The following is a 24,384-nucleotide window of genomic DNA, read 5'->3' on the forward strand; positions in this document are numbered from 1 at the left end:
ATTATGAATGTAAACTTACCCAACTTGTATCTCATTATGCTATGTTGGAATGGAGAATCAGGAGTTCTGAATACTTAACCATCACAGAGCAGTGTGGTAGAGAGATGTAGGTGCTTCTGTTTTACCAAGTCTTAAAACACCGATGAGGAAAAATGCAAGATGCAGGAGTTTCCTCACCACTACATCCCCCTGCCTGTCCGCCCTTTCTAGGCAAGCCCTTAATAGGTCTAAACTGTTACCAGCTGATTTGATTACTGTGACTGTGACTCATCATGCTCAAGATTCACTACAACAGGGACACTGCAATAAAGATCAAGTGTAGTTTTCTCACAGACTTCAGAAAGCCTGATGAAGGCTCGTGCCTACATCTCAACCAACTTTAAACATATTTATGTCAAAAAATGTATGATAACTGGGGCTAAAGCATAAGTGAGAGCCAGCCGTGGTAACTACAACCACCACAAGCCACAACACCCTATCAGATTTGTATTATTCCTGCCATCCATTTTTTCCCTGTACTTTTTGCCTCAAAGCTGTTTCACTTGTACTGCAATAAAAAAGAACCAATAGAGCTAAAATATAATTTTCGGACTTCGGCAAAAGCTAGTATTTTACTTCTTGAATTGGTTTATAGAAGTATTTAGTTGCATTTTGATCTTCAAAAGCCACATGATACTGACATTTAGGGCTGCAGTGTGCAAAGCCATCCTAATCTATGTTCCACGTTTCCTCATGCCCTGACAAAACCTACATGGTGAGAATCAGGCACCAAATAAGCCTCTACAAATATGACAGAACTTCCCACCAGTGTACTCTGCCCTTTGAGTGACACAATCAGCATTAGTAAGCAGTAATCAGTATGGCATGTGAAAGTGCAGAAATCATCTAAATGCAAGCTTGGATATACAGAAAACAACTAAGACAGTTAATAAAAAGACTTCTTGGGAACCATGCTCCCATGGTTTTTAAAAAGACAAACGTGACTCTAGAAGTCATAGGCACATACACACCACTAGGGATGGGCAAACATTAGTGCTTTGTAGAAATACAGACTCACTGGAAACTGCACACAGAGCCACACCTCAGAGAAATACTCTATTTGGAGCAGGTGTGAAGGCAGGCTATTGAGATGATCAAGGAACTAAAGAGCCTCTCATACTACCATAGGAAAAGGAAAAGCTTTACTTGTTTAAAAGAAAAAAGTGGATATAATTGTTACCTACAAACAAAATTGGAAGGAAAAGCATCAGTTATAAGGATGACAAAAGATAAAAGATCTGCTTAGCCTAATGGACAATAAAATTACATGGATAAAATAGTGTAGAATTACCATGAATTAACCTTTGGCAGGAACTTGGAATGGCTTTAGACATTTGAGCAGAAGCATTAGACAAGCCTTTCAACTGGGAGAAGAGACAAAATGTCATTTCAATTGTAAACAATTTATCCGTAATGTCTTATTACCAGATTCATAATTGAATATAACGGTCATTTCCCTCAGTTAAGTCTTGTTTACGCCACTTTTACTATTTCTGTGTCATGCTATTGATACCTTGGATACTAGCTACTGAAAAAACATTGCAAGGACTGCTCCTAATAGTCTTGGATACAAAAAGTCTTTTATATGCTTCTCATTAGTTAACGGTTTTAATACTACATCATTGAGGAAAAACTGGTCTGGACAGTGCTCTCAGTTTTCCTATGTCTGTTCTACACTTAAAATGAGCAACCAGAGCGTCTTTTCCCAGGGTTCATACAACATGGTACACATTTCCTAAGCAAAAGCTATTTTTTTGAGCACACAGCATGGATCTTCATGATTTGCAAATAAGAAATCACAAGTGCCAGCCAAGAAAGGTTCTGCAAAAGAAGAATAAAGGCCCTGAATAACACCTAAGCTCTTCCTCAGCAGTCGGGGGTGGGGGGCTGCAGAGACAAATGACTGGCCTCGCAGCAGCACTGCAGTGAACCATGTTTCTCCAGCTCCTTGCAACCTGCCTGTCACCATAGTAACTTGGTGCTGCCGTACAAACAGACACGGAGCTGGGGAGAACCAAGATAGCAACCAGCTCTTTTGAAGCATTTTTCAAAACAAAGCAACTTCTTTCTTCATCCTTTTCCACAGCAGAAAATAGTTGCTTCAATTTTATTATGGGGGGGGGGGGGAGATGAAGAGCATACTAGAAAAGCAAAGCTAATAAAGCATTTCTTCTGCTTCATATTCTGAATACTTTGACTCTTTGAATAGCTGGATGAGGAGTGTCATATGTTGTGTGCAATGAATTCTGTTAATCTACGATGTAGGAAGTCACAGTCCCTGCTGGGTACTTAATACCAATCACCAAAGCTTCTGAATAAAGAGACAGCCTTAATTGCAGTCTGTAGGCTCACTAAGCCCCAGGTTAATTTCTGGAAGAACATAAAAACATTAAACTCAGTACTCTACAGCTGTGATTACCAGTTGGAAAACACACAAACAGCTCTATGTCTTACTGTTAAGCACAGCTGTCCACAGCAAGCTTAGATTTTGCATATTCACTTTTGAGCCTCACTGCACCCTTAGCCAGTATATTACAGAATCATAGAATGGTTTGGGTTAGAAGGGCCCTTCAAGATCACGTAGTTTCAACCCTCCTGTCATGGGCAGGGACACCTCCCTTTAGACCAGGCTGCTCAAAGCCCTGTCCAACCTGGCCTTAAACACTTCCAGGGATGTGGCACCCAGCTTCTCTGGAAGTGCTTCACCACCCTCAGAGGAAAAAGCTTCTTCTTAACATCTAATCTAAAACTACCATTTTCCAGTTCAAAGTCCCCATTAGGTACTGGAAAGCTGCTAGAAGGACTTCCCAGAGCTTTCTCTTCTCCAGGGTGAACAACTCCAACTCTCTCAGCCTGTCTTCATAGGAGAGGTGCTCCAGCCCTCTGATCATTTTTATGGCCTCCTCTGGACTTGCTTCAACAGGTCCACATTCTTCTTATGTTGGGGACCTCAGAGCTGAATGCAGTACACCAGATGGTGCAGGCCCTTGCACTTGGTCTGTTGAACTTCACGAGGTTAGCACTGGCCTACCTCTTGAGTGTGTCAAGGTCCTTCTGGATGGCATCCCTTCCCTCCAGCATGTTGACTGTACCACACAGCTTGGTGTCATCGGCAGACTTGCTAAGGGCGTACTCAATCCCATGTCCATGTCACCAACAAAGATCTTAAATAGCACTGGACCCGTTACTGAACCCTGAATAACACCACTTGTCTCTGGTGTCTTTTGAGTGTGACCATCCAGCCAATTCTTTTGCCACCCAGTGGTCCATCCCTCAAATCCATGTCTCTCCAGTTTATTGACAAGGATGTCATGTGGAACAGTGTCAAATGCTTTGCAAAAATTCAGACTGATGACATCAATTACTCTTTCCCTATCCACCACTGCCACAGCCCCACTGTAAAAGGCCACCAAATTTGTCAGGCACAATTTGCCCTTAGTGAAGGCATGCTGGCTGTCACAAATCACCTCCTGATTTTTCACATGCCTTAGCATAGGTTCCAAGAGGAACCGCTCCATGATCTTGCCAGGCACTGAGGTGAGACTGACCAGCCTATAGTTCTCTGAATCTTCCTTTTTAACCTTTTTAAAAATGGGGATTATGTTTCCCCTTTTCCAGTCAATGAGAACTTCACTGGACTGCCACCACTTCTTAATTATGATGGACAGTGGTGTAGCTACTTCATCCACCAGTCCCTCAGGACCCATGGGTGCATCTCAGCAGGTCCCATGGACTTGTGCACTTTCAGGTTCCTTAGATGGTCTTGAACCTCATCTTCTACAGCAGGTGGTTCTTCATTCTCCCAGTCCCTGCCTTTGCCTTCTGTGACTTGGTCGGTGTGACTGGAGCTCTTGCTGGTGAAGACGAAGGCAAAAAAAGTCATTGAATACTTTGGCCTCCTCTTTATGTCCTGGATAATCTCTCTCATTAGGAACCACATAATATATCAGAAACAAGAAGATCAGTCTTGTTCTCTCAACCATTATTTATTTTCTTCTGCAAACACATTTTTAAGTCTTTTGATTCCAAGTGAGACTCTAACTAAGCATCCTGAGACACATACGATTACTAAATACTACACACATCAACTCTGTACACAACAGCATTTATATCAAAAGGTATTTCTAATCCATCCAGAGCACTAATACTTAGGTGGGGCACGTTAAGAGTTTTAGCTATTTTTGTGCTAAGCAAGAACAAGCAGTTGCACCCTTCTGCTGCAACCACAGTAAGCATTGCTCATTCAAGAGATCCTTGCTAACAAACAAGGGAAGGAAAACAATTGTTTCACATCCCATACTGCCAAATTTCCAGGAGGTGTCAGCCACATTATACAATCCAAGTTATCAACCTAGGCACATTCTGACACAGTTCTTTCAACAACTGCTCTTCACTGAAATACATGAATCTACAGCAGCATGCGTAATTGGTCCTTTACACAAAAGAAGAGAGATCTTAAAGACTTACATTTCTAAGGGGTCAGATGAAGCTTGCAAAGCAGCAAGTGCAAGTAGTTAAGAGCCAGACAGTTCTCATACAACAAGATCCTTCTCCTATCTCTTTCACTACACTGCAGCACAAGTACTTCCAGTTCCCTTGGCAGGCAGAAGCAAAAAACCAAGAACACAGAAGGCACTTCTTAGGCCAGCATAAGTTTCTCAGGTAAGTACAATCTCACTAAGCACAGGCTCTCAGGACATTACTTCATTTCAAATAATGGTCCCCAATATTTCTAGACAGAAGTAGTAACTGGGCACATGCGAACTTCAAGCCACAGGTAGTTTGGTGGGGTTTTTTTTTTGGTTTGGCATGTTTTTTTAAAGGTTTAAAAGCTGGAATTTTCCAGTCTGTGCTCATATTGTTTAAATCTTCTCCTAAAGAATGTGCATTTTCACTAGTTCACTCTATACAACATACTCATTCTTGTCTACAAAGAGACTTCTACATTAATTTTATTAACAGAAACCAGATAAAAGAAAACCATTTAGTTCTGATTTTATTTCAGGGTGCTTTTAAATCATTAGTAGCTTTATTCCTCATGGAGATTGCCCCTCTCTGCGCATGAGCTATCTGCCTATATGACCTGTAAAAAAACAAAACAACCCCAAAAAACTGAAAGTAACATTGGGGTACTCATTAAAATGTTCCACCCAGCTGGGTATACACCCAGGCAAATATATCCTAGGAGAGGGGGAAGAGCCACAAAGTAGTTTATGCTTCTTACAGCTAACATTTCAGGTTACATGCTATTCTGTCATGCACTCAAATAACATTTCGAATTTTGAACTTCATAACTATGAAACTTCTGAAAAAAATAAATTATATTCTCAAGGCAGTGACTCTAGAAGTCAGAGCCTTAAACATTGCTGTAAAGCATATTCAGACATTCAGTTTATCCTGCATGCAAAGTGGCTGGCTTAGTTCATTTTTAGGGTCATTTTTTTCTATTGTTTGATTTTTTGTTTTTAACAAGAGCTAATGAATAACCTTATAACTACTAGTATCCCATCAACTAATTTCTAACATAGTTCCTATGTATGTATGAACATCGTATGGAAAAATCACTTATAGCTTCCCCATTCAGTTTTCTAAAGCGTTGCTTTATACAAGTCAGATACCCCAAGTCCCTCAAGAAACTAGATTTTAGTTTCTTATTATGAAATGTCAACCTTTATACAATTGCTATTTTTTAATGCTTATAATATTTGGCAGTTGTAGCAATGTAGTATACAGAAGGGTCAAAGGATTCATTCATAAGCAAAAAGCATGAAATACTCTCTGGCAAGTGGGATTAAAAGATAATGAATTTAAAAATCAATGATGCATAATTTAAACCGATAAAAAAGTTTCAAGCCACTACAATTATAAACTAACACTTAAATTGAAATACGAACAAGATAACATGATATTAACAGATAACTAACACCACTGACTTTGTGACCACTCACAGCTCTAACAGAAGGATGAAATTAAGATACTTTCTCATTCCACTTCTGTGAAATTTCATTTCCACTGGGGTGGATGTGATACATGAAATGCTTTAGGTAAGCTCCATGCTTTTCCAAACGGAAGAATATGAAACACATTGTTGATTCAGGCACTCCAGACACTATTAATATGAGTTTCCACACAGAATTTGTATCTGTTATACACCTTAAGACTCTTGATCCAAAGCCAAGAAAGGTCATAGCTTTCCCCCCTAGCACACATAAACTGAAACCTCTTGAAGTTCTTACAAATACTTCATCTGCTGTTGTACTGAGATTTCCAGTTGGTCAATTCCTTAACTGGAGAACATCTACTGGAAAAAGAACAGAGCAAGTACTATAGAAAATGGCCCTTCCTTAAAGTTATACTGTGTGAAGGCATTCCCAACACTGACTCCATCTGAAAGTCACTATAAAGGGTTCCCATTTTTGATAGCTGTAGCATTCACGAGCCTAGCTCTGAAAAAATCCAGAAACCACTTCTAATCCCACCAAAAGACACATTGCCAAAACACTAATCTAGCATTCTTTAGATATCAGTGGTCACAGCCACTACAGCAAGTGATTCGGCACAGCAAGACCAGAACATCAGATTAAAGTAGCCTGTGTTAAGCCTTCACAACTATACTGTGTGGTGTTCAGGACTGTTGCTTCAGACTGTACCTAGGCTGGTCTCCTGGACCTAACCTAAATGTTCTGAAGCTGTCAGGAGAGTCAAACCCAGTGACTGATCCTTATGTATTCCTTGGGGCCAGGAGCACATTTGGTGCACACCTGGAATGGAGATTCTGGTTTAGTTTCTTCCAAAGGAAATCGAGCTCATGCACAGCAAAATCCTTCTGCAGGAAGTGGGGGCACTGTCTTAAAAAATGTGCTACTGCTTTGATTCAAAACCCTAACGAAGAGGTAGACTGTTACCTACTACTGCCTTGGTTCTCTACGCCTTTTATCTACTCATAAACCTCCCTGCTCAGACCTCTTTTCTGGACTTAATTTGTAGCTTTCAGCCATTCTTTAAGACTTAACTATTTTTTTCCCATTTCTGCTTTTTCCTGACAAACTCATTGCGGTAACTTTTTGCTCTAAAAGCCATATTCGAATAATACACACCAGCTAAAAAAACCCAAACACTAAAGTGTTTGTTTTTAGCTGATTTTCATGCAGTATTTCCCCTATCCTAAGATAACACTTCCTTTTTTTTGGAGGGGGATGTGTGCAGTGGGGAAGGGGGGAGTTGCAACTCACCAAGTTCAACAGCCACTAGAAAGCAAACTTGTGTCTTACATGTCAAGATGTTAGTATTTATTTGGACATTTTACCTAAAATGCTCAAGTTTGTTCAGCAGCTATTCTCACTATGCATCACATCATTAGATGATGGTTCAGATGAAGAAATGTTCTTGAAACACTAATTTCTGTCATAGGTGTCTGCTTTCCTCAAAAGCAGTTTCTGAAACAGCTTAGAATTATGCAGATATAAAGCTATTACTTCACCCACTATCAAGTGCTTATGTACACAGAAATGTCATTGCTTTCTGAACCCAGGTTGAGCAGAGTCCTGGCATTTTTCTATCTATACCTTTGTTTCATCATCAAACCCTATGTGAAATATCTTGAAATGTCCAGGGCACACCATACTTGGAAGGAAAGCCCTGCACTGCAGATGTCCTGTTCTTTCTGCAGACACCATCAGAGGAAGACACGGAAGCCTACCTAGCCTTAGCCACTGGCAGCAGAAGTTGTAACCAAGTGCTAATAGGCTGAAGTGAGCCGCTAATGGCTGTCTCCACATTTGACTTTGGTGTGGCACAACTTAAAAGAAGCTCCCTGAAAGAAATCTAAGGAGTGTTCTTCTAGAAATTCTCTGGTTAATAACCTCTTTTGCTAACATCTGTGGCTTTAGTTACATGCACTTAAATGCTGAAAGGGTTGTCTTTAAGGTTCTCCAGAAGTCTCAGGTATCCTATGCCTAGTGGAGAGGACATGCTCATGAATGCCTTTTGCCAGTGGCAAGCCCTATCAGACTTCTGTGTCTGAAGAGACTTACATCAAGCATGTTAAGAACTAAAGCTTCAATCCAGGGTCCTGCGACTGGCGAGTTGTCAAAACACAAGGCGTTCCTATCATCCCAGCATGATTCAACTTGCTGCCCAAAAAACAGATCCAGCAGCCTTTGATCTTCAAAGATGACATGGAACAGCCTTTGAGGCAGCCAAATGCGTCTTTCTGCATTACCAGATTGCTACAAAGACAGGCAGATGGGTGGAGCAGCCTCTGCGTTCCTACCATAGAAGCAGCCCAGTTCTGTGTTAAATTACAGCAGCACAGAAGAGTACATATGGCAAGTGGGAGAAGAGATCCCAAATTCAGCTGTGCAGCTGCTAGGTGGGACCACCCGGGCTATACAGACATTGAAGAAACACTTGTTTTGCTACACTGAAGTAAGAATAATCCAGCCACAGAAATAGCAGATCTGGGCATTAATACCCTTCTTCAAGGGGATCTTTCACTAGTACCTAGCTACATCCCACATTTAGAAGCATTCTAACACATCTGTGTGAATCTTTTGTCTTTAGTATAAGAAGAGGTTAACTGCAGCAAGAAATCATTTGCACAAACAATTACAGTTACATTACTACAACTGAGAGTAAGAATCTCTTACCTCACCAAATGCACCTCTTCCAATCACTTTGATAATTTCAAAGTCATCTCGATGGAGCTGCATTTCCTTTACCAATTTTGTAAATGGTCTTGCTGTTTAAGGAAAAAAATAATCAATTATTAAAGCGAAATAATTTAAGCCAAAATAACGCATAAACTAGAGGTCAAAAGCATTCACTGCATACACAGCACAACAGCAGTCTTTCAAATACTAGTAGAATTATGAAAAGAAAAAAACCCTACATTATTATTTAAAAAAAAAAAAAAATCAATCCTATATTTGGTTCTGCCTTGCTGCCAGCAAATAGAGAGCAAAGTAGTCTTTCAAAAGGATTTCTCTCCCCCCTTCCCCTTTCTTTAGGGTTTTGTGATTTAGTGAAGGACTATATGAAAGAGAGTTGATTCATTATGGGTAAACCCTAGAGAAAATCTGTCCTATCCTTCAGCCACTGGAATAATTCTCCTCTTAAGCAGAGTTCAGCTTTACTTTTGATTATTTCAGCTAGTACCTTCTAAAGCTTTAACAACCCACTCTCAAGAGATAACTGTCTCTACTTGATAGCAACAAAACCATTTCCTACAAAATCCATGGCTAATTTAAGATTTTTGCTTTGAACTATCTTTTCTGTTAAGCAGCAATCACTAGATCTCCGTAAGTACTGAGGGCTGCAACCTAATCGATGTCCAGCAGTTAACTAATCCACATATACTTTGTTTCAATGGTCCCACTGGATTCAGGATATTTCTCAAACTACGTGGTTGATAAATTCCGCTGTACCTACAGATCTCAATCTTGTCCTCTCCAGTTCCCTTTCAGAATATTTTATTTATTTCTATCATATCACAGGATGAGAATTCTTGTTTATACACATTTATTACAATTCATTACTCTAATTATAAAGACCAAATTAGTAAGAAAAAACAGTGGTGCAAGCTAAACTGCACAAGAGCAAGTGTGGTGCCTATAAAGGGGCAGCTTATGCATTTAACTTAGCACAAAAAAAAGATCGCTCTTCTTCACAAACATTATTAAACTAAAAAGATTCAGTTTTTAAAAACACATATTCTCCCTTTTGAATAAAACTTCACAGAACTACAACCTGTAATTTAACCCAGACTCCCATTTTACTCACATTATCGTTAAGCTAATGAGTTATAAGCCAAACAGACTTCCTACAAGAGGGGTCATTGCCTTGACAATGTATTTCAGATGTTAACACAAAGAAACCAAATTTTACAAACACACAGTAGATATGGAAGTCTGAACTGGAGATTACAGACTTCAAAATTCATATAACAGCTAATAAAAAGAAGAAATTGGTGTACTGAAGAGTAGGCACACTGCTTCTTTGTATTACTTAGGAGAGGTATTATTGAAAAGGTTTCCCTACAAGTAACACGCTTTTCACTGCATGTTTCTTGTCTATCCAAAGTACAAAAGTTAAGAGCAAGACTACTGGATTTTCTACTAGATTACTCATTTCAGCTGGGCAGAAATATTGAACGACTGCTACCATTTCACTTCAAAAAATGCCAGAGTCCTAGGTTGGTCCTGTTTTTTCCATTTCAATTGGTCAACTGAAGTACTACATGTTAAAATGAATTAGTTCAATAGATGTAAATGAAAAAAAAGAAAAAAAAAGTATTCCCTCCCTAAAAGGAAGTTACCGTTTTGACAAGTTAATTGTGCACTTAACTCATATTGGCTTTTTGTGTTTAGCAGGTGTTCAGAAACACTGCACATTCAGTGATCTCTCTTGGCAGGCTGAACACCAAACATGAATATTCAAATGTGCAGAAAAATTTTGAATTGGATAGGGCTTTCTCTGAAATGGAAACAAACCCTTGAAGTCTTTGTCAAGGCATCCAAGATTCCTTAAAAGGAAGTAAAATTTGGGAATAAAACCTAATATCCACAGAATCTCATAATCACAGACTTAACAATAGAGGTTATGCAGCAGATCAGAGCTCAGAGGAGGCAACACACCAGTAGTTCATTTAAACTTATATTTACTTTACTGGCATCTTGGAGTAGAACCCTCTTTACACCAGGATGTGACCTACTGCTTTTAAGTACTGGATTGAACAATTTTTACCTCTTAGCAAGTTAAATAAAAAAATAATTTCCAATTTGCTTTCCTGCTCCCAAGCCAGGAGGCTGCTGTTCCTCAACCCTCTAGTATCCAGACCAGTAACATCCGCAGAACTGTCAAAAATGAGTGAGCAGAAACTTGCAACATAAAGTATCAGAGAGCTGTGTTCACTGTGCTTGCTAGAATGATGCTGAGGGATTGATATACCCACAGTGATATACCATAAAGCTGGTAAAAAGCTCCAGCTTCTCCTTTTATATATCACTACTTTATAAAGAGGGAACTCAAAGCCAACTTCTCTCCATATACTGGAATGAATAATTACACTTTACTGATTAGTTTTGATCCCAATATTAAAAGTAGGACTTACTCTTTGGAGTTGATTTAATGCTTAATGAAAGTATTTCATCCTGGCAAACAGAAGCATTAGTTGTATTGGGGGTTTTGTTGGCAGTGATTATTGAATTTTGTTATATATACTGTTGTCAGGGTAACATTAGCCGAGAGTAATTGCAAGACTTTGTTTATTCATGACTGTGAGGCTGTAACGAGAATTTGGAATAGGTGTTCCATGTGCAATATATCTGCATGCATTACTGCTTTTTCTCTCAGGCTGATTCTACATTATTGTACTCACACTTGTTTGGAAAAAGGGTGTTCTCCATAAGGACACATAAGAAAAATCAAAACAAAGTAAACAAAAAAAAACCACAACCCCAAATCAACAAAACCACTAGTTTTAAGGAGCCAAGAAATGTATGCTCTCAAGAGTATAATACAAAACAGGAACAGTCGATGTCTTGGTCAATATTCACAATGGGAAATTAAATGCCAGCATTTATTTCTTCAATTGAAACCCCTGGTTTGTTTGAAAGACATAACTCTCTACCTGCAAACAAATTCTATCCTGATCATATTCTCCTCTTCCCTTGATAAATGGGACTAGGATATTTTGTTTGCACAAAAGGAAAACATCTACTTGAATAATTTGAAAACATCATTTGAAATGCAGTCACAGGTAAATAGGTTTGTTAGCTAGTGCAGCTACACTGCAGACAATTTGTGTTATGCCACCTGATAAAAGATATTTGAAGACTGTTTCAGAATGATCAAAAGCTGCATCAACTGCCAGCAGAGACTATCTGAGACAGCAGACTAGACGCTCTACACTGAGACCCTGGGAATGGGTGCATGCCAGCCTCTGTCAAGGTCAGAAGCATATGTCAAATTTCCTCTCATTTCTGACAGCAAGTCAGGGAAGGACAGCATTGTCAACACCATCCTCAAAAAATAATAGGAGAACTTTTCCCAAGCTAGACTGTGGTTAAAAATAAGAAGTGTTGAAGTATGTCTTGGATTTCTACTTTCTGTTCAGATATTGAACCATTCAATATATGTCAGTAATTTACTATCTGGAATCACAAAACCTAGCACCTTTACAATACAGTGGAAAAAAAACCAAACCCCACTGGGTTTATGATAACTACTGCTTCAGTGGTGGAGTTATCCAATGGCTCCAACTTGAGGACTCCTGCCTGTGTTGTTAGGCACTGAAAGTTTCCAGAAATTGATAGTCACAAAAACCACCGAGTCAAAGTTGCCAAATGTTCAAGAACATCTGATGTTTTGTATCACTGGCACCTTCAAGTTTTAAATAAATGTGACAACTGCAAGAAAATAATACACAGAGTTACAATTCAGGCTGAAGGGGAACTCAGGAGGTCTCTACTTCTGCGCAAATCACAGTCAGCATTGGTTTCAGACCAGCTTACTCAGGGTTTTCTCCATTCAGATCTCAGTAACTTCCAAGGATGGTAACTCTACAGCCTTCCTGGACAACCTATTCATATACTCAATGACCCTGCACCAAAGAGTTTCACAGTTCTGAAGTGATCTTATAAGTGATTTGGGGTTTAAGTCATTATATAACATCAGGATAACATTCAGGTATATCTACCCAGAAGCTATTTCCAAACTGCCTGGCCATACAGAAATGCATCTGCCACCACTCTCCCTTTATCTACTTATCCCCTTTACAAAACCTTGTGGTAGGAAACTATGTGAATTGCAAAATATTAATGTCAGGGAAACAACAAAATGATGCAGATAATTGTCTGTGGAGCCATACTCCCACCAGGCAGATCCAATATTTTATTTAAGATGTTTTCTTTGGAAGAAGAACATGAAAGAACAGTAAGTTTTACCATTTCCCTCAAACATCTCTCTGAACTTACACTGTAGAATCAAGTTAACTTGTTTGCCCTTTGTGCTCCCTTTTCAAAGAAACAGCATTCCTGTGATACTGCTACTAAAACAGTAGGCTGGCAGGTTTAACAAGTTAGTGCTTGAACACATGTCTTGGGAGATCCCCACACCCAGGTAGCCCCAACCTGCTTACTATGGTGATAAATACCTGTTACAACCCACACTTAACTTTTAGAGAAGTACAATCTTCTTGCTACCTAATTGTGAAATTTCCCATGTATTTTGGAAATGTTGATTTTTGTTAATTCTTCCACCCTTTGTTGACTCCAGTCTTAATGTGGCCAATTATACAACCTTGCCTCCATTTTCCTGTGCTGGCCTGTTTCCTTTTACAGTCCAGTCCTGTGAACGCTTTTTTCCAGTCTGGCTTCCTAAGGAAATAAGGTATGTGCAAGCAGACTGGCAGTCCAAATCCCATTCCTACTGCCTGGCACCTTTCAATTCCAGTGAAGACCATTAATACCCCCTTTACCAAATTTAACTGAAGCTGTCCAAGTTGCTACAAGTTTTATGAAAAATAAGAATTCCCCCCCCCCCCCCCCCCCCCGAACCAAAACAAAACCCAACCCAGCAGAGAACAGTATTTAAGTGTTGAAAGACCAGGCTGGAAGGGGCTTTAAGCAACCTGGTCTAGTGGAAGGTGTGCCTACCCATGGCAGGGGTGTTGGAACTAGTTGATCTTGAAGGGGCCTTCCAACCCAAACCATGACACAGGAGATTGAAGAAAGGTAGCTTACAGCAGAAAAGGGAAGGCAGTATGGTAGGAAGGGCAAGGGGTTATTCCACTGAGCCTAGTAAAGGAGGTAGGTCCCAATTCTACTTCACCTAAGTTCTGCTGTTTACAAGCAAAAGGTGACACATTCTGTGTTCCCTGACACATTTTCTGCTGAGCCTTTGACTTCTGCCATGACTTCCCTCCCAGTTTTATAACATACATACACACACTTCAGTTTTTCTGTCTGCCTCTTGCTCAGTGATCTGATTCTTCATCATTCATCAACATCCATTAGTCAAACTCAGTGGTGCAAGACTTTGGTTATCATTATAATGGCACAAGCTCCACCAAGTTAAAAACCTGAGAAGCACAACCTGGTTACATCTTGCAAAGTGCTTCCAGCCCTTGCAGAACAGCCTCTTGATACAGGACACTATTTCACACACTGTCAGAGTCTCCTCTATCCTTTGAGCAAGACCATCCAGTTTTATAGTGCCTGGCTAGTCAGTACTTCATAATTTTAAGATATTATCTTCTAACAGTATTTATCTGAACTGAGATGCCAGCAGAAACAGACTTCTATACACTAATACAAACACTAAGAAAAACTGAATCTTCCTGAGGCTGACTGCCAGCATTTTTCAAGAGAATAAATGGTAACTATTATTAAATATTTCATTGAAATACTTAATCTGATATACAAATGTTAAAAAAAAATCCCTCAAATTTTCCTGAAGAAGTACCACATTTGCAGCCATGATTACAGACTTTGCTTTGTTTTATGAAAGCCTTCTGACAATAGTAAGATAGAGTACCTATCCACTTTCAATCAGATACCTTGCTGGCAAATAACAGAATCATGAGGTTGGAGAAGATTTGGATAATTACATGCAAAATCCTCAAAGGTTAAAAAGGATAAAACCATCATTACTTTCAGGCACAAATCAAGACTGAGTGCTCACAGCTTTTGCACTTTGCTCCATGAGTGGCTTTATCAGTTACAGAACGGACCTTGGCATTTAGAATTTGTATACCAGTTTGTGACAACTGCACAAAAAATCACCATGCTAATGGGTAATGGCATCAGGAAATGTTTTAAAGAAAAATATTGGTCAGTAGTTCTGCTACTGATCCCAGTAGCGTCAGTAAATTGGCCAGCAGAAGAGCAAGCATTTACCTTGAAGCATCATCCCTGTTCACTGTTACTCTTCTTGCGTGGCAAGCCCCAAAAGAGAGTACTGCATAGAAGACTCAATATGTAGAAGTATGCTACCATTTGCCAGCTCGTTGATGAATGTAACCACAAACACTTAATAGCAGGCTATCTTCCTGACTAAGCGCATTCACTGCTTTTCATTCTTACAATGAAAGGACACTGAAGATAATACTCAAGATTTGTACAGACAAGTAAGGAGGAACAGGTAGATGGTTCCAAGTAGTCCAAGTGATAAAAAGTGTTGCCAATTTAATTCCTGTCAAAGCCACTGTGCCTCTCTGATCCAAGAACAAACACCAATGACTTTTAAGACAGTAGCTACAGAAAAATAAGCCAGGTGGGGTTTGTCTTTCTTGTTTTTTTCTACTGAAGTTGACCTGGGAAGATGGAACTGTTAGTACTAAGTCTGAACAAAAATGTCACTGTAAATAGCATTTCATTGGGAAACACAGAAGTGACTTACCATCCACACTAGCTTGGTGCAGCTTCATTATACACAACATTTTAGCACACAGCTATCAGGACACAGAAAGACTTTTTAAAGCACGATGACACATTCTGAACAAGAAACCCTGCACCTTTATGAGTACTAACCAAGGCATTTCGAAAAACACTCAGCGTCTTGAGATTAAAGTTCTAGCCCAAACCTCAGGAGAATTAAGAAAGCTCCAAGAGAAACTGTGTTCCTGACTGCAGCCTATAGCCCAGTTCTTCATACCCCTTTCGAACTTGTCACATTTTTTGGGAGAGGGAAAGCTGCCATGCCTCTCTTACCTTTTCCTAAGGTTCCCAGCTCTTTCAATGGGCTACACACCAACCACGATTCCCTGCTGGTCTATCAGCCTCTTGAGCCTTACAAACTTCAATACCTTTCTGTTCTGCAGGAGCCCAGTAAGATCTGTGCGCTGTCTTTTTGAAGAGGCTGAAATACTAGATCTTGCTTCTACCTGAATTTCATAAGGTTTTCAAAAGTGGACCTTTCCTTGCTCTTCAGGCTTATTAAGAAAATGCAAAGAAAAGTTTACTATTCCAGAATAAAGAAACCTTTCCACTCTTCAGTAACTGTTGATACTTGATGTCTTAAACTTCATCTTCAGTCCTTTCATTTTCTTCAAGACAATCCTATTCAGCACAAAAGACGCATGCACACCAGTGCTCTCTGAATTACAGATTACCCCTGGAACTGTCCGACATCCCAGACATTTGAGACAACTGAATAGTGGAGCTACATGACCACTTTATTCCAGGAAATCCTTCCTGCTGCTGAAAGAGTTCCTCCTTGTTCCTTTCCACCACGCTTCAATCTATTGTCTGGATCATCATCAATGCTCACCTGGTATGTCAAACCAGGGAATGTTTCCAGGAAAAAGCTAATTTGTCTATCCTGTCCCCTCCTGCTGAACCATTCACCCAGTGTGACTCACATGCTGCAGTGACATTGGATCCCTGGCCCAAGGCACGCATCAGGATGAGGCTGGAGAAGTGCAAAATGGCCTTGTTTTTGAATTTTGCAGGTGTTGGAGAGGCCCTTTAAGCCACAGCAAATAGTGACCATGTACTGAAGCGCATCAGTAACTGGAAAAATTCTTTCAAGCTTCTACATGAATCACTAGTTCCAAACAGTAAAATTTCAGTGATTCAATTTCTTTAATTCCATTTAAAAAGTTGTAAATATTGCTAAATCTTACTGCAGGATGAATAATCTAAAAAGCCTAGTTAATATATTTTGTAGAATAGTTTGAGAATTATGAATGCTCAGAAAAGCTCTTTGATTTTGTCACTTTTCAGATAATTTCTAACTAGAGATTAAGAAAAAAATTTTAGCTCACCCAAATTTCAATAACAACACATAAATGAATTTAAATGTCATCAAGCCAGTACCTCTTGCACACCCTGCTAAGAAATAAAACACTCCCAATCTGATAGCCACACTCTGCTGATAAAAGCTTACATACACTTACTTAATTATGAAACCACCACTTACATTAATGTAGGAGCAAAGTTCTAGCTTTCTGACTGCATGCTTTATTTTATCATCAAAGTAAAACTTGGCAAGACAAGCAGCGTAACTGTTTTATCAATTACTTGTAGTAAACACACATCTTTTGTTTTACCAGATACACACAAGATGCTCTCTCAAGTTACTAAAACCTTAATACATGCATTATGTAACCTAACAGTTCATACTTTACATTGGTTCTATGATGCCACCTCCTTTCTTTTAAAAGTTAGACTTCTATTAATACATTCTTCTTGACAAAGCATCCTACACAAATGCAGAATCACAGATTACAGAATCCCAGGTTGGAAGAGAACTCAATGTCCAACCTTTCCAGGCAAAGCATGACCTATACTAGATGTTCCAGACAAATCTTACAAGCGTCCAGTGTTGGGGAGTCCACCACTTCCGTGGGGAAATTATTTTAGTGGCAGATTGTTCTCATGGTGAAAAATTTTCCTCTTCTGCCCAACTGGAATCTCCAATTCTAAACCAGCAGAAACCCAACCTACAAAGACACATAATGGAGCTATCATCCTTTAGCTCAACAACCTGAATCATCGTCTCTGAAGGGTCAGGAGCTTTGACACCAGTGCAAGGAAGAACGGTAATGGAGCACAGTTCTTTTTCGGAGGCCATCACCTGAAGTAGCACACACAAGGAGAGATGAAGTGCCCATGCAATGGCCGTCACAGCAGTCCAATTGCTGCAGAGGTGGCTTGTCTTGGTGCTAACACCCAGGCAGCTGCACAGAAAGTTGGGTAAGGGAGCAGAGTGAAACGACAATTACATTTTTTGTGATGCTTCTGTTCTCAGCCAGATCAACACCATGAACCAGGAAATGTAAGACTAAGGGGATGAGCATGACATCAGCTTACAGTGCTACAGGATGCAGTAAATACTGTAAGCTGGTTTTCAATTTCAGGAGTTCAGATAGCAACAGCTACTTTAAGCACAGGTGCGGCACATCTTTCTCTTCACTTCCTGTTAAATGGCAGCAGGCAGCAGGACATTTTCTCAGACGTTACGCCCCCTATTTCAGAACTTCCCTGGAGATCCAGATCTAATTAAAAGGTGAATTAAAAGTCAGAGTTTTGCCATGGGAAAAGGTCATGAAGACATGTAACAAGTAATTACTGTAACCAGGCACAAGAATATTTAGAGTAGCTCAACTTACTCAAACAAAGAAGAGGGCAACTGACTGTCTTTAAATCTGCAGAGAATACTAGTAAGTCCTGTGCTAAGATTTGTTACACATTATAGTGGAAAGCTCAGAGTGGCTTTTTTACTATTATAAATACTCTGACTTCTTCAGCTCCCTTTCTGCACCAGGAGCTCTGCATCCACAGCCATTCTGCCTTGATCTGCTCCTTCCAATGCCCTTGGCTAAGAGCAACAAAGAGAGAGACCTTTACAGCAACACTATTTTCACAGATTCAAAGTGTTAAGTCACTATTAACAAAACACAAGGCAAGCGGGGCATTACGAGCATGGTCAGTCACCTGTAATAGAAAAATCCCTGGGATCGGGGGTATTCAGAAGACAAGCGCCTCTCCAGAAGGCAGGATGCTTACTGACACTTACGTGCTCAGAAAGGATGCAAAGAGAGTAGAAAGGGAAGAGAAATACATCTCTCAGCCTTCCAAGTGTGACAAAAACTTTACCCAGGTAAAGCAACATTCTTCTCAATTCACTATGCAACTTTTCCATAGTGTCTTACTGACTAAGCACATTTCAAAATTTGTCTGTATCTATCCCCAGACTTTTCTTATATTACAGTTTAAATTGAAAAAGGAGAGTATAGATTTTGCAGCGGGGAGAGGAGAGAATAAATCTACTGGAAATCTATGAGGAGTTCCTAAACCTGGCTTTAGACACAGACTTCCAGAAATGGAGTCAAACTGTGTGGTACACGGATCATTAGCAGAACACATTTTTTTTAGAGTGCTCATGGCTCAAAAAAAAGCCAAAACTGTCATTACTAAGAAATAAACCAAGACACCTCCAGAATTCTGTTTTAGAATATTGCCATTTAAGTTACTGTTTTGCTAAACAGCATCAACTAATTATTATGAAGTTTCAAACTGACCAAGATCATAACACCTGCTATTAAGAATAAAAATCCATCTAAGGCTTGCTTGGAAGCAGGGATTTGGTTGGTTGGTTGCTTGGTTGGCTGTTGCTTTTTTGTTTAAATAGACATTAAATAACACTGAAAGAAAACATTTTTGAATAAATGTTGATTTGGAATATTAAGGCCAGGTTGGACAGAGCCTTGGGTGACATGGTTTAGTGTGAGGCGTCCCTGCCCATGGCAGGGGGTTTGGAACTTGATGATATTAAGGTCCTTTCCAACCCTAACTATTCTGTGATTCTATGATTAGACAAATGACAGTTTATACAACTTCCGATTTTAAACTGTCCTTTAAATCAAACAGTTGTCCTTAGGGCAGTCAAATCCTGGAACAGTTAAGAGTGAATTTTTAAAATCCAATGATTTAGAGCACTACTGAAGAGATTCAACATCACATGCATATGCAAAGCATATGGAACAAGAATCTAAAAGCAGAATACTGTGTCTTTTCCTAGAGATGTTTCCAGGTCTCCAAGCATTATAAATTCATCTTTCTCTAGTACAGTCGGGATGGAGTCCTCCGCTCTTCTCTTCCTCTCAACCTTTCTTATTCAGCTTTTTGCTAATTAATGTACAATACACCAAAAAAGCTCTTTCCCCTTATAGCAATTTTTTATGTATTAAAGAACACACTTTTGCCTTTGTTTAGTATTTTTAGCCCATCACTTCCTAACACCTTTGCAATGATATCTTTCATCATTCCTTAAATCCAGTTTCTGGATCATGATTTTAGACAACAAGCTCTCAACAGACTGCCACGCCACACGACACACTGTTTAAAGGACACACAATTCTAGACATTCCCAAACCTCTTGCAGGCTCCTGGAAGCTTATACCCTCACATGCCTCCCATTAATGCACACCCCAGCATGATTAGCAGTATTCCAAGCTCTCTGGGCTCTAGCTTCTTCCTCTTTCTTGCATATGCTTAAAGCCAGTAGGAAACAAAAATATGTTCATTGTACTTAGCCAACACCAAAATTACTGCCATTAACATACAAAAATTATTTCAATCATTGCAGTCACAGTTGTAAATACCACATACCATTTCAAGGTAGATACATAAAGTGAAGTTCATCCCAACAGGTTTTTATACCAGGTGCAGCACCTGACAGAACATTCTGCTTTTAAGCTTGTTGCTTTAAGACAACTGCTCAGTTTCTTACACTCCTCCTTGCTTGAATTTATGAGTAAGATTATCCACATGCCATCTCTATTTAATAAAGTCTACACAGAATCATAGAATAGTTAGGGCTGGAAAGGACCTTAAGATCATCTAGTTCCAACCCCCCTGCCATGGGCAGGGACACCTTACGCCAAATCATATCACACAAGGCCTCATCCAACCTGGTCTTGAACACTGCCAGAGATGGAGCATTCACAACCTCCCTGGGCAACCCATTCCAGTGCCTCACCACCCTCACAGGAAAGAGCTTCCTCCTTATATCCAATCTAAACTTCCCCTCTTTAAGTTTGAACCCATTACCCCTTCTCCTATCATTACGGTCCCTAATGAAGACTCCCTCCCCAGCATCCCTATAGGCCCCCTTCAGATACTGGAAGGCTGCTATGAGGTGTCCACGCAGCCTTCTCTTCTCCAGGCTGAACAGCCCCAACTTCCTCAGCCTGTCTTCATACATCCATAATACTTTTGCCCTAGGATTTATTTCCACGCATTTAAGTAGAGAATTCCTTTTCCTTCCTCATTTGCAGCCCACCTAGACAAGAGTGTTGATCTGAAAACAGAAAATAAAGTACCAGGACATTCAGAACAAGCTTGTAATAGGCTGGCAATCTCAAATCTTCATCTATACCTCAGGCTCTATTCTGTTGGCTTTCAATCTTTTTCTTCACTCATACTCGAAAATAACAACCAAACATTTGGTTGCTTCAATGCAACAGTAGGCTGAACACCTTCATGCCAATACAGATGCAGTTGAAAAAACCTACCAGTGTAGACATGCCTTTACACCTTTCCATTTCCGGAGTAGGAACCAGGAAAGATGAAGTCACTTCCTTACAGAAATCTTCTGAAATGGTACATGGCCTCTGAGGAGACCACAAGCAGAAGGACAAGGCAAATTCTGCCAATCTTCAAGATACTTTAAGCTGTTGCAATGTAACTGTAAAGTAGTATAGATATTGAGGCAACTATTTACACAGAGAAAAGCCAAACAGTTGGCTGTCTTTCACATGATTTTAGCTATACCCTATTCCTTCCTCTTTTTCCACAAAGAATTTAATATTTTCCTTTACTAATTTATCTCCAGTGTCATCTAAGTAAACCTTGGCTACTTTGCCCATTCAGTGATTGGTTTAGCTCTTAAGTAATATTTTCCACTTGCACAGACTCACTTAAAAAAATAAAAACATTCAGTCCCAAACCACAATCTTTTAAAGACAGTCAAACATTTCACCCTTGATACTGCAGACCAGACATGATAGTTTCATTTTTGATGCAGGTATTGTGGAGCTGAGGTTCTGTTCCATACACTTCTTTGAAATTTTTTACAGAAAAGTCTGGAAGAGATATGATATTTATTTTCTCCCCTTTACTTTTCATCTCAAGAGTCTCAATATTTATGCCACTTTACATCATCTTCTTCTCTAACCTACATGAAAAAGGTGATCAGAACTGCTTGTTAGTAACACATCATTCCATCTTCAGGTTGCCACTGTGAATCCAGCAAGGACATGAATATTACCAAAAATGTTTTAATCTCTTCATAGCTTCATGGCCTTTAAAGTAACAAAAACAATTAATTCTTACACAGGAACAAAAATGTGCAAAATTATTTTAAGTAATTTTACAAGAGCTGAGTAGTTTGTGCGGTTGCTGGCAAAGTTTGCCCCGACTAACTGTTCTGGCTTCTTTTCTTCCTTTAAAATACAGCTGGAGTGCTTACAACTGTATTATAAATGAAAATCTATGAAGGACCACTTTTCTGAAGAACCACTCTGTAAGAAATGCATTTTCAAAGAACCAAGACTGGAGTCTTATTTTTGTTACATGAACATAATTTAACACATCAAAACCCCCAAAGTCTAGTAGGAGTCTTTGAGTTATTACATAAGAAAAACTTTTCTTCAAGTAAATAATTTCCATCTCTCTCTTTCAAAATCTTTTTTAACAGACATTTTAATACATAAACTCAAAGTATAGGTTACCACTTCTGGAAGTACCAGGTAAAGACATCTGGCCTGACCACCATTTGTAGTATATTGATCAATATTTAGGACTTGAAGGGATGTTTTTGCTTTCCCCAACCCTTTCGAATCCATGTACCTGCTTATTTTTTATTCCAATCCTGCAAATTTTAATTCAAATACTATGGCTCCTCAACAATCTATTTCTGGACAAATGGTAGAAGATTGCAAGTTGACAGTGTTGATTTCCTCTTCCACGAATTGTTATGCACAGCTAAATTTATTTCCTTGCCAATTTTTTTTTTTGTTTTTTTTTTAAACACAAAAGTGATAACTAACAGTCTCCATCTAAGTGCCTCAAAAAACAGAGAGCGCAGGTTCTTAAGTGTTACATGGGACATGATGGGGGAAGGAGAGATGAGGGCAAGGAGATTGAAGTAAAGAAGTAGGTCTTGCCCATGCTTCTCTTGCAGAAAGATAATCCGTTATCTTTCACCAGCTGTCACTGATTTCAGAGCTACCCACAGAGCTCTGAAGGTAAATTACTACAGCACATTTTCCAGTAGTGTCTGTATTATTCATTCTGCAGCTATCAAGTATACACTTGAAGACAGAGCCATTATTACCAATGTGCACGATGACATATTACAGCCACTGATGTAAAAGATCACTGCAGCAATGAGTGCACAAGTGTGCATTGCTGTTTTAACAACATCACTGCAAAGTGCCTTTTCTAAATATAAATAGGAAATAAGAAGTAAAAAAACCTCTGAGCAATGAAATGAAAGAGGAAATTAAGGAGAGGGAGCTATGTCTTGTATTATGAGAGGAGGGGGATGATATTTCTCTGCAGTTTTATGCAGCAAGACTCAAAGAAAAAAGTTATTGCCATTACTTCACTACCTGTTTTTTCCCCACAAGGTATCTGCACAGTGTGCAGGTACCTCCCAAGAGGGAAGCGATATGCTGCAGCTGTGAAAACTCCCACACATCAATCATAAACACAACTGAGGGCTCACAACCACAGCATCCAAAACAGCTATACAACATTTTGAACAGAGTTTCTTCTAAAAAACCAACATACTTTATAAATTGCTCACATACACAGTCCTTGCCCCAGATGGGTAATGAACCATTATATTATATAGGAGAGTCAATGAAAGTCTCCACGACTTAGCTGATGGCACGCGTTCTCTGGCAAGGATGTCTACCAGACTTCCAGGCATTTAGAAATCATGAGAATTTTGAAAAAATCTTGTTATGTCCCAGGAATACGCAAGCAACACACTCAAAACCCCAGATATACAAACCCTATGCGTAACTACAACAAACCACTAATAAAGGATTCAGTTCTTGAGTTTTGCCCCATTTGTGCATTGTTATTCTCATCACCGATAGCACTTCCCATGCTATTTTCCATATACCGATATGATTTTGAAACAATGTTGTGTATTTTGGTTTGTTAAGTGCACTATGATCAAGAGAGTATCAGCATTAAAACCATGTTGCAAATCTAACATCATGAAAGTCATACGAGCTCTTATTTTACAGATGAAACAAAAGAACAGTGACTATGTCACATTAGATCTTTACGACTATGAGGAAGATTTGTTTCACCCTGTTGTTAGCAACTGCTTAGGCAGACTCCTTACAATGTCAGATATAAGGTTATTATAGAAATCCTACTAGATGGAGATCCCTTTCTGATATAAGAATGTATCCAGCAGAAGAGCTAAACCTGTAATTTTTTGTAAAGGATGATTCAGGCTCACAGTCACACGGAGATTGCAGGATCTTCTGAGAGCTCTGTAGAACAAAGCTTTAAAATACCTCAACCGCTATCAAGGGTAACAACTAGATATACAGAAATCACACCTGGGAAAAAGCACTAGACATAAAACACAGGTTCAAAGTTCTTGAAACCTGTTCTGGCAATTCTCCTCCAGGAACAAGGAAGCAGGTGCATTTATTAAATACATGGCACAATAACGTGAACAAAATTTAGTTTTCCATCATTTACAAGCCTTAATGTTAAAAGCTTGTCAATACTTATGTTCAGAATCATGGTAAAATGCCAACCAATCAGGGTAAACACCTAAGTTACCAAAAAAAAAAACCAACAAAAACCC

General features: G+C 39.4%; 1 protein-coding gene across 15 annotated transcripts in view; it reads right to left on the minus strand.

Annotated features, from left to right (window-relative positions):
• CDC42BPB (CDC42 binding protein kinase beta) overlaps positions 1-24,384 on the minus strand; it is a 96,840-nt gene that overhangs the window by 60,238 nt on the left and 12,218 nt on the right. For all 15 annotated transcript variants that reach the window (XR_008970623.1, XM_057397113.1, XM_057397112.1 and 12 more), the window contains exon 2: positions 8,688-8,779. Coding sequence is in view for 14 of the 15 variants with exons in the window: in XM_057397113.1 (XP_057253096.1) it covers positions 8,688-8,779 (92 nt within the window). In the remaining variant the exon portion in view is untranslated. The remainder of the gene's footprint in view (positions 1-8,687; positions 8,780-24,384) is intronic.

The sequence above is a fragment of the Pezoporus wallicus genome, unplaced genomic scaffold (assembly GCF_028554395.1).
Source record: "Pezoporus wallicus isolate ANWC-B61680 ecotype Strahan unplaced genomic scaffold, APGP_CSIRO_Pwel_v1 contig_7068, whole genome shotgun sequence".
Classification (NCBI taxonomy): domain Eukaryota; kingdom Metazoa; phylum Chordata; class Aves; order Psittaciformes; family Psittacidae; genus Pezoporus; species Pezoporus wallicus.